This window comes from Limulus polyphemus, unplaced genomic scaffold, assembly GCF_000517525.1.
Source record: "Limulus polyphemus unplaced genomic scaffold, Limulus_polyphemus-2.1.2 Scaffold1130, whole genome shotgun sequence".
In the NCBI taxonomy this organism is placed as follows: Eukaryota; Metazoa; Arthropoda; class Merostomata; order Xiphosura; family Limulidae; genus Limulus; species Limulus polyphemus.
The window spans coordinates 21,645-33,199 of record NW_013666740.1 but is presented as its reverse complement, the minus strand read 5'-3'; the positions used below and the strand labels follow the sequence as shown (position 1 = coordinate 33,199).

At 30.5% G+C, this 11,555-nt stretch overlaps 1 protein-coding gene across 1 annotated transcript in view; it reads right to left on the bottom strand.

Moving 5' to 3' along the window:
- Positions 1-10,402, bottom strand: part of LOC106462272 (PH-interacting protein-like) — a 110,946-nt gene extending 100,544 nt beyond the window's left edge. Inside the window, exons 1-6 of the mRNA XM_013922172.2 lie at positions 10,224-10,402; positions 10,058-10,116; positions 9,945-9,974; positions 9,694-9,753; positions 6,666-6,816; positions 5,077-5,181 (exon numbers count right to left, since the gene is read on the bottom strand). Of these exons, the coding sequence (XP_013777626.1) occupies positions 5,077-5,181; positions 6,666-6,816; positions 9,694-9,753; positions 9,945-9,974; positions 10,058-10,116; positions 10,224-10,272 (454 nt within the window). The 5' untranslated portion in view covers positions 10,273-10,402. The remainder of the gene's footprint in view (positions 1-5,076; positions 5,182-6,665; positions 6,817-9,693; positions 9,754-9,944; positions 9,975-10,057; positions 10,117-10,223) is intronic.
- Between the last annotated feature and the right edge of the window lie 1,153 nt (positions 10,403-11,555).

The window sequence follows — 11,555 nt, the reverse complement described above, 5'->3', positions numbered from 1 at the left end:
ATCCGTTCATCTCTGCCAGTAGCTCAAATTGTGCTCTATATGCTTCCCATGGTGCCTTACCATCGATTTCCTATAGCTTCCTTCCTACAAGATCACCCCTATTGCTGACATTGATATCTGGGATGTGACGTCTAACAGGACTGACGATGTCTGCATTAGAGTCTAGCTGCGGGGTCTGGAAGGGGCTTCCTGTTGCCTGAGGCTGATTAGGTCGATGGCTAATATCTCCTCCTTGTGTAAAATACAGTAAATCATCCTTTAATGTATTTAATTCACTTTGAAATTTGCTAATGTTTTCCATTTGTACTTCTTGCCACTGTTGTTGACTTTCCTGTAGTTGCTGCTGACTTTCCTGCAACTGTTGGAGACTTTCTTCCTCTTTCCTTTCTTGTTCCAGTTGCCACTGCTGTAATCTCTCTTCTTGTTTCTTCTCTAGTTTTTCTTGTTTCTTTTCTTTTTCCTCCAACAACTGTTGTAATCTCTCTTCTGGTTTCTTTTATTTTTCCTCCAACAACTGCTGTAATTTCTCTTCTTGTTTCTTTTCTTTTTCCTCCAACAACTGCTGTAATCTCTCTTCTTGTTTTATTTCTCGTTCCTCTTGTTTCTTTTGCTGTTCTTGTATTGCTGCCATCAAATCTGCTAAGCTGTAGTTTGATTTGCTGCTTCTCGTTTCCATCTTCTTTTTTTTTTATCCCACTTCTGACAGCAATTTGTTATGCCTCTGACCGTTTGTTAATTTCCCCGTATAATTTCTTTCGAATGAAACTTTAGCGATACAAGTCATTTCTTAAATAAAACTAGTTTATTCTTTCTCAATTCAACTTTGTAATACACTTTATTTCCACAGTCACTTTAAACACACGCTGTAATTCACAATGATTCACGCACTTACTTACTTACGGTCACTACCGAGCTTGACCCAACTGTCCGTCTTTATCTCTGTTTGTCTGCAATTCAATTCCGATTAATTTGTCTCACGTTATGCGGCACACTTATATACAGGAATAGAGGGCACCTAGTACATACTGGATTATTCGTGATGTTCCCCGATCCTTCTAGAATATCATAACGTGTTACCAGCGTCACGTGACTGCCGCTGTTGTAACAGTATTTAAAATCCATTTACTGATTATACATAAAAGAGATAGGTAGAAAATCCTAAATTTTGAAATTAAATGGACCACACAGTGGAGGATGAAGCTGAAAAAAGTTGAGTTTTAAAGAGTAAGAAAAAATACATAACCAGAAAAACAATCTCTAGTTTTACCACTTAGAGGAAATGACAAGTGAAATGAAAAATAATGTGTGGAAAAAAGAAGTTAAAAACATTAATGATTTCATCAGTGTCTAACTTAAACAAGTTTATTTGCAAAAGTCTGTTTTTTGTTAAGTGTAAAGCTACACAATGGACTATATGTCTTTTGACCACTGTAGGTCACGAAACCTTAGTTTTAGCATTTTAAGCCCTTAGACTTACTGCTGAGCCACTACAGGCAAGTTAAATAAGCAAACAAATGTAACACATTTATGCTAAATTCTGTACACTTCAGAGACTTTCAAACTAATAATTATTTTTTTGTTTACATAAAATCAGAGAACGAGACTACTAAACATCTGTGTGGGGTCTGGAATAGTTAAATGTTAAACTTAAGTTACAAATTGAATTAAGATACAAAATGACTTTCAAAACAAACAAAATAATCATTTTGAGGGACTATAAGGAATAGAAGAATATTTATCAAACACCTTTATAACTTCATGGCAAATTATGTTTAATAAAATCAAAAATATAACTTATGGTTAAAAAATATCTAAAACATAAAATAAAAATTTTTTTCATCACTATAAATGTATATGAGAAAATTCAAATGAAAAAGGAAACTGAGCTAAGACAGGACACATAGTTCTATCCAAGTTCTTATGACATCGTGTTTTTAACTGAATAATTAGTTGAGAAATTCACTGCAAATTTAAATTAAAAACAAATTCAAAAGGATATGTGTTACGACCAACTGGAAAGTTTCTACAGATAATCTTTAATTGACTTTTCTAAATGCATTAGTTTGTAAGTTATTATTTTATTTTTGCAATTTTATTCCAACTTTATTGTTAATTTCCATGTGAGAGCTATTTTTCATAGCCCCCAGATTTGTATATCCCAAGTTACAGAAAAGGTATCAAATAAGTCTCCTACATAACATGTCTGGAAGTGTTCTGAAATCCCTCATGAAGTAATTTAAAGTCAGAGAAAAGGTATCAAACAGTTACCTGAAAGTTTATGTCTCACAAATACTCTAGTATTTTAAAAAAAGCAATAAACTATCACAGTTTTGTTTTACCTTGCATGTTAAATATAAAAAAAAAATTGTTTTACTTTTATGGATTCTAAACTCCTAATTCTTGTGTTAAAATAATGGTGAATATTACTTTGAATCTATGGTTTTTGCAAGCTATCAGGGTTTATTTTACTTTTATATTCAATGCTAGAGACAGCATATTTCAATCTTTATATACAAGAACGTTCAGAAAAGCACTTGAAGAGTTTAGATTTCATTTTACTTTATAAATGATCAAAAGTACTTAATATTTAGCAGAAAGTTGTTAATGTCTTTCTAGAACCAGAAGACAATCAGCTCTTACTGTTACTCTTATTAAAGCATTACCCGAAAATTTATAAGACGCAAGTCTTCTTTCATTTCTCACTCATTATTAAGGTAACTAAAAATATTTGAAAAACATGTTTGGTATGTCCTTGAAAGTATAGAGATTAAAGAAAGCACCAACATAGAAGAATGAAGAGATAAAAACTTCAAACCTAGTCATGTTACTTGAAGAAGTATGGTTGTTATGAACAGACGAGTTTAAGAAGCAAAAATCTCTTCATAAAAAAAAAACTATACATTAAGTTACTGAATCACTAAGATTTACATCACCTTAAAGTAATAGAACTTGTAAAATAACCAATAAACACTACATCATTGCATACAGTAACAATGAAATACACTATGTATATGTATATATTTATATATATATATGTAATTACACTTTATATGAATGATGTTTAGTACATATATATATATATATATATTTGGTTCCCAACCACTTGAGAGTGAAATACCTCTAAGGGTAGATTTATCGCTAAACGAAAATCAAATACCTTTCTAAAGAGAAACATGCATATGGCATAATTGTCAAATGATACAGAGCCAAAGAAGACAGCAATTTGAAGAAAGAAGCCTTCAATATTATTTCAAGAAAATCCACATAAAAGTTTGTTTAGGACAGCAACAGGTTCTGAAAACACACTCCAAACCAACCCAGACGTGGTAGCAAGAAAACATGCATACAGTGTGTTGAGGACAACAACAGGCTCTGAAATCATACCCCAACCCAACCCAAACATGGTAGCAAGAAAACATGCATACAGTGTGTTTAGGACAACAACAGGCTCTGAAATCATATCTCAACCCAACCCAGATGTGGTAGCAAGAAAACATGCATACAGTGTGTTTAGGACAACAACAGACTCTGAAATCATACCTCAACCCAACCCAGATGTGGTAGCAAGAAAACATGCATACAGTGTGTTTAGGACAGAAACAGGCTCTCAAACTACACCCCAAAGCAATCCAGACATGAAAGCAAGAAAACCCACATAAAAGTTTGTTTAGGAAGAGCAACAGGTTCTGAAATCACACCTTAAACCAAGCCAGAGTAGCATCTTCATCAGCAAACTTGTAATTACAAAAGACAAAGCGAACACTCTGGTCATACAGTAATTGTGATGAAATTTGATCTATTGTCTGACACCATTAATAGCATTCTAGAAACAGATCTGAAACTGATGAAAACTCCCAAGTCAAAAATCCAAAAGTTTCCAGCCACTCTCCAAAATCAATGGCTGTTATAATGAGAAAGATGATCAAATAAATTGGAATATTACAAAAGTCTCATCTGATTATGCCTTTATCGAGTGGAAAGTTTCCCAAGATATGTGGTCTAAAACTAAATTTGCCATCTCTAACAGAAGTCAATTGCAATGAGAATTGTAATGTTGAACAGTATGCATGGCTATCAGCTTAAACAGGATTAGCTAAAGGCAGAACGGGGCCTGAACATCATTCTTTGAAAGTGTAATTAACCTAAGCATTTGTATTTTTTAAGTTATAATAATATAACATATTTAATCTTTATAATAGAAACACGGGTGCATTATTTACACACGCTGTTTTATATTTGGCCATATTTTTTTTTATTAACATAGGTATATTTTAGTCCAGAACCTAATAATAATAATATATATATATATATATATACATAAATCATGCTAGCCATATACATCTTGCTGATAGAAAGTTTAAGCAGAGAACAGAAATAAATGTATAACAACTTTACTTCAGTAGTCCAATTTAAAGTGAGTGACTTCATGCTTTATCATTTTGGAGCAAACACATCTCAAAATTAATTATATTTGTCATAAGACATTAGGCTAGACCTATAATGTTTAACACAACATTCTTAATCTAGTTCCTTAGTAATTTTCAAGAATTAAAAAAGTGTATAACAACATAATAATAGTATTTCAACCACAGTATATTTGTCATATCAACTGTTGACAATGAGTTTTGCTCCATCCAGTACTCTTTAGGCTAGCTAAGATACAACAAAGACAGTAGTGGTCTGAACACTATTTATATGGGCCATTAGTTACAACAACAATTGTGATGGTGTGAATGTCTTTAACAACCTGGCAAAGCATGATTATAATTAATTATACTTGTCACAAGACATTATGTTAAGCCTATCATTTCTTTTAACTACTACTGAAGAGCTCTGGATTAAGTGAAATGTGTCATCGGCAGTGGAGGTGATGAATGTAGTGTGGTTAAAAACTATTATTATACACTCTTCTAATCCTTAAAAATCCCTAAGAGACTAGAATTAAAAATATAGTGTAAAGAATAAAAAATAAAACTAACATAATTAACACCTTAAGGCAAATTGGGTTAATCATCTGTCACTTTTTATACTCATAAAGAACATCCATTTATCCATTTTTTCTTCTAAATTTCATACCTATGTTTGGAGGGTAAGACGATTCTGCATAATGAGGAGGTAAAAAAGGACGTCCATGGTGGCAAGATGTCATCTCTGAAACTTTCCATTTTGGTGTCAGAACATCTTGAAAAGGTGGAAATAAATAATAAAGTTATCACTTAAGTACATATCAGCAACAAGTTAACAAGAATGTTTGCTAATTGTGAGTGTTTGATATCAATATCTGAGATTACCTTTAAAATAATTGAAATAATGAAGTTTTAAAAGCATTCCACAACAAACATTTTGAGAAACAGAATGATCACTGTTCTTCCCCAAAACATTAAAATTAGCCAATTAATTTTCTTTAATCAAACTAACAAGTTAATAAAAACTATCTGAGAAAGAATACAATATGATATGATGCTTCATTTACAAATTCATTAGAAAACTAAATACATTACTACATACAGTGGTAAATGAAAGCATTCTACAAAATTCTAAATTTTTCTGTTCCTGATAATACATTCTCAAAATCAACTGCTTAGAATTCCATCTATTTAAAAAATCAGCAGCATTTAGTAAGTATCTGTATGATAATTCCATGTTGTTTTTGTAGGATAATAACTTTTATCAAGAAAACATTTTGTTTTTGTTATTATTATTATTCTTCATTAACATGTAAATAATTCATATTTATGAATATGTATGAGTGATAAATTTGTTATTAAAATATCATACTAGGTTTCTGTTGGCCACGCCCCACAATAGCACAGCAGCATGTCTGCAGATTTACAATGCTAGAAACTGGGTTTCGATATCCGTGGTAGGCAGAGCACAGATAGCCTATTCTGTAGCTTTGTGCTTATTTACAAACAAACTGTTGGCCACCTGTATTTTTGACATGCAACAAATTAACAATAATACAGTCACTGTTAATAATGTAAACCACTTTGGACAAAGGTTTGAATATTGAAAAATAGTAGTAGTAAAAATTTTCACAGTACCAAGATAAATCATTTTTGAAGTTTTGTTATACATTAATTTTTACTGAAGCCTTAGCTTGTTTAAGAGCAAACTTTAAACAACTCTTAAGCCAGATGTATCAAAGAGCAATAAGATAATTAAAACTACTATTTAATGAAGTGTCAATAATATTTGTAAGAACATTTATAAAAGACCTTCTGTAAAACAATAAAAATTACTGTTCTCAAAAAGTGAGAAAATAATTTTCCTCTATTAAATTCTTGAACAATTTTCCCCAAAATCTTACCTCTAACCCATCTTAATTTAAGTAACTCTTAATAAATTTAACTAAACTATCTTCAAGACTAATTTTGAATCCAACACACTTGGTTTCTGCATGCAAATTTATAAATATACTAAACAGATAACAAAATACCATATATATATAACAACTTAACCACTAAAATACACTTTCTCCAAAACTTAAATTAATTAATTTAATAAGATTAGCTACTCCTTGAACACAACTTCTTTAAAAGTTAATTGACACTAAGGAACCTATCACAGTGAGTTCCCACACACACTGTATAAATGGTAAGGAAAAGGGGAACATTACAAGTATTAAAGACATTATAAAACCAAACAATAAAATGGTGGATTACTCTGCTTTGTTCTTAACATAGACTGTCTCCCAGCACCTAACAGAGTCTGAACACCTGGTACACTGGATGGTACCTCCTTGTCTAACACTGGACCAAGTCGAGAGCATATTTTTAGGAGATGATCGTGTGATATATGAGGATGGTTTTGTTCCTAAAAAAGAATTTGTAAGTGACAGTAAATGCTGAAACATATCTGCGATACAATGTCTTCAATTATAATTGATATCTGATAAAAACAAATAGCTTACATAGATCAGAACTAAAAATGAACACCCAGTAATTATAATGTAGCTAATTTAATATATTATTCTAACTAGGACTATGAAAAGTTATAAAAATTAGTTCATCAGTTGGGTATTAACAGCAGTTTCAGCCATAAACCTAATACACATGTGCACATGAAAGTTGGTGAAGTAGACAATTTCCATTATTAGTTTAAAAATATATATTTACTAAATTTTTACTAAAAGTTACATAAGTTTTTCATGAACAAAACAATAACTTTTTACCCACCTTCAAAGTGTTTTAAAACTACTTATATTAGGGCAAGTTTATTTTAATTGAATTTAAAGATAAAAATTAACTTTGTACCGATATACTGAGACACTGCATTGTTAAAATCATATTATATATTATCAACTGACTGAAATATCAGCCTAAATAATGTTTTTGTTTTATAGTACCATTTCATACACATCTAAATTTTGTGGTATGTTTTCCATATAGATTGAAAATGCATGATTAAAGTGACATTACATATTTTCAAAAATATCAATACACCTGGCTACGACCTAAATATGAAAGACTTCAAAACATTTTAAATAATTAATTCTAACATTTCTTCTTGTAGCTCATAAAAACAATTCAGCAAACATACTGACATACAGTTGTTATGTAAACCTATTAATAACAACAATTCAAACTTTTTCTTTCCCAAACAGTGTTTATACTTAATCAGCAGTCTTTAAGAGAAAATTTACAAATGTGTAGTAACTATTTATCAAATTTTATCTCTAAATTCCCTTTATGAAAACTTTTTGTGTCTGACAAACCTTCCTTTTCTATAAACCCCTTTTTTGTTGTTTACTGTGTAAATGAAAGTTTCCAACTGTTCACAAATGTACAGACTGCAAGTAAAAAAAAAAAAATTCATATCTTAACAGTGTCCTTCAACCCATAAATAGCAAAATAAGTTTCCTTTGGATTATTTCAGTAAAATGAAAAAGAAATGCCACTCTTTCTGTATGCCAGAAAAACAAAACTATAAGGTTGGAAATATTTGTTATGACTTGGTTTTGATTTTTGCTTATAAGTATTTTTTCTTTTTGTTCAATTTCATCACTCTGAGGTTTTTTTCTTAATTTTGATATTGACCTTTTGGTCCTGTTATTCCTTAACTTGTTGCCTCTTGCATTATCATTGCATTTGTTGACTGATGTAATTCATAGAATGACTTTGGGATGGTCATAATTTATGCATTTATGGTGGTTATTCTTGAATCTGATATTCAATTTTTGCTTATTGTCATATACCGTGCTTTTCTTAAGGCCTATATTTTGTAATTTTACCCTGTTGATATATTTAAGATTTTCATGAATATTTGTTTTCATACCATGTTATTTTTTTATATATTTTGTTAGCCATTATGTTTTAATATTTGTTTTCTACACAGTTGCTATTAGGCTCTTTTTTTCTGTTTGTTCACTTTCCAATATACTGTCCTTTATTGTTACAACTTATTTATTTGCTTCTTAGCATAACATTTAAGGACAAGGGACCTGTTGATCCACTGAAGCTGCCTCATCCACTATACTAAACTTTATTTAAAAACTTATAATAATAAAAAAAAGCACAAAGCTAACCCTTTATCGCTTTTTTTAACCAACTCTACATCTAACATCCAAGTTAGATCATAGACTTCTTTAGTAGTTTTAGCTTTCCTACTTAAGTCTATTTCATATCTTGTAGTTTTTCATTCATTTTACTTTAACTTTTAACAGTTTTTCTTCATGATTTATTTTTTAGTGTTAAGTTTCTCTTGGCTTCTTTTTTTATGTTTATATTTTAACATACTTTTTGTTTTATCACTAATATTTATTTTTTATGAATGGGCCATCTTTTTGTCACTTCTGTTGATCTATTTTTTTACTTGTTATTGCATCATATTTGGCTATTTTTACTTGTACAATGTTTCTTTTCCATACCTTATTTTTCTATACTGAAGGTATAAATGGACATGGAAGTCTTTCCCATTATTTCAATAGTAATAATATAAATACAAGCAAAGCTTAGAAATGTTGCAAACTGAATTATGACACACATACATACACATTCCAAAGTTCTTCTGAAATTAAATAGGTAGAAAGTGTGGAATTCACAATAAGTATGAATAAATATAAATATTTATCTTATTTTTACCCTTACACGTATAATTAACTCTTTCTTAAAAGCTCTTTATATATGCACATACATGTAACAATATGTTTCAATAAAAAGTCGGTATGTTTTGAAAGTAAATCCAAACTATGCTTTATAATTGATAAATTGAACATACCTTAAACTGCATTAAAAATGTTTTACTTTAAAATTCTATAAGTTAATTATCTAAAGAATTATAACATTATACTAGCAAATGACCAATTACTGATATTACATAAAACTATAGTGAGCAATCTAGTTACTTTAGCAACCAACAGATGGAAGGGCCGTCACGCTTATTCTACTAAACTATCCAGATAGTGAACTCGTTTGTGACGTCATATTTAACGTTGTACCTCTACACCTATATTTACTAGCCCACTTAATCACGTTAAGCCTAAATAAGAACCTGATTTTTTATGATTTAATTTTAACATTCATGGTAAACTTTATACCATACACATTTACTTCCGTAATCAGTAAAATAGGGTGTAAGGAGCAACGGTAAGTATTTTACGATACACATAAACACACACATAATAAATTAATATTAAATTTAATGGACATAGCTTCACAAATGTAGACACGCAAAACTGATTTATTTACTTACCAAATCTTCAAAACTTCTTTGATGACTGCGTCCCAACCAATCTATACGACATGGCATAAGCTAAGTAAAAGTATACAGTATTATTACATTATTACTTTTATTTTACAAAAACTAGCACAAAATATTACGTCATAGTAACTAAAGCACGTGGTTACTGACAATGTTTTGAATTCAAGAAAGACCACGTGGCAACCACGAGGAAATTGAATAGAGAGCTAAGCCTGTGGTTGGGTTTGAGTATATACACTTACCTGGTACTTCTCGATCTCTTGCCGAAGAATCTGCAAAAATAAAAAAAAATAAAAAAATTAATAGCTTCTACATGATGTACGTATTCTTCTAAAGCTTATGAAAATATTCTTACCTCTGCACTTCTTTTGCATGGCCCAGAATTTAGAAAATTTGCGATGAGATAATATAGTTCTGAAAGAAAACAAAATAAACGGATTTAGATCCAGAGTCCCTGTATCTCGACGAGTGCATTCATCGTCAGCAAATCACCATTACAAGATAAACAATTTTTTCCCCACCTGCTTCAAGGGATGACGTTTTCTTAGGCTCTTTAATTAAATCAGACATTTTAGTTTATTGTTTTGTAAAATAAATAATCTCACACGTTACACAAATGAACTGATAACATTGTAAAGAACTTAAACTTGTCGCTTAGTCCTACACTGGAATCTTGAGGTATTGGCGTTCACCTAACAACATAGAAGGGGCAAACCGGCAGCCACTGTAGTATATTGGAAAATAGTTCTTTGTATGTGAAAACATTTTAACACGAATTAACCACAGTATGTTAAAACGCACGCATATTTAAAACTATAATGAAAGTTAGTCTATCTTATTTGAATAAAATTAGTAATTTCTTCAATATTATTGATATGATATACAAAGAAGTGTGCGTATTAATATAAACATGTAAGAGTTTATATACAAGCTTGCCTAGATGTTTTGAACATGCGCAATCTACGTCAGCTTCTTGTATAGCTTATGTGACCTAACCTTGCGTAGCAGGATACGTAGGAAGGGAGAGAGTTGTTGATTCAGAACGCAAAGTGGCAACTTAATGTTACGTTGACCTGACTCAAATATAAATTTGTAAAAGAATGTGATAGCTTAGCACTAATCAAAGAGCGATGAAGAAATATGTGAATTATATTTTTTGAAAACCTGATAGTTATAGTTATAACATCAGACACGTAGGTGTTAAAGTAAGTTTGGTTTCTTAGTAATACTGATAGGTTTCGTTTTTTTTTTTGTTGTTGTTGTTGGGTTTTTAATGTAACACAAGCTAACCGAACAGTGAAACATAAATGAGGTTGAAGCTCTGGATTGTAAGAGTAAAAAAGTAGCTGTTTTTTTTTCAAGTATATGATGATCTGAATTACTTTAATTTCATTAGTCATTATTTTATGGTATAGTTTGAGTTTTAAATTCAACAGTTTTCCCGTAAGTATGCACGACACACAAATGGGAATTATAATGATGTAATTTAGTTTTACATACTGAAAGTTATTCAAAAGCCGTTACCTTTAATACCAACTTTTTTCTTTCCTGATGTGTATTAAGTTTAACCAGAAATGTGTCAATGTGACATGAAAACATAAATACTAAATACACAAACAAGTTCAGGTAGTAAACTTGCGAGCAAAAAGTTATTAAATGTGCACACAAAACATGAGGCACAAAAATTAATATATAATGTGAGTTCAACTACAAGAGGCATCAATATAAAGAAATTAAGACACAGTACATAGATTTTAAGTTTTAAATGTGTTAACATATACAGAGAAGTGTTAATGCAAACCACAAAGTTCAGTTACAATAGCAGTCAATAAGTATAAGGAAGTTACAAATCA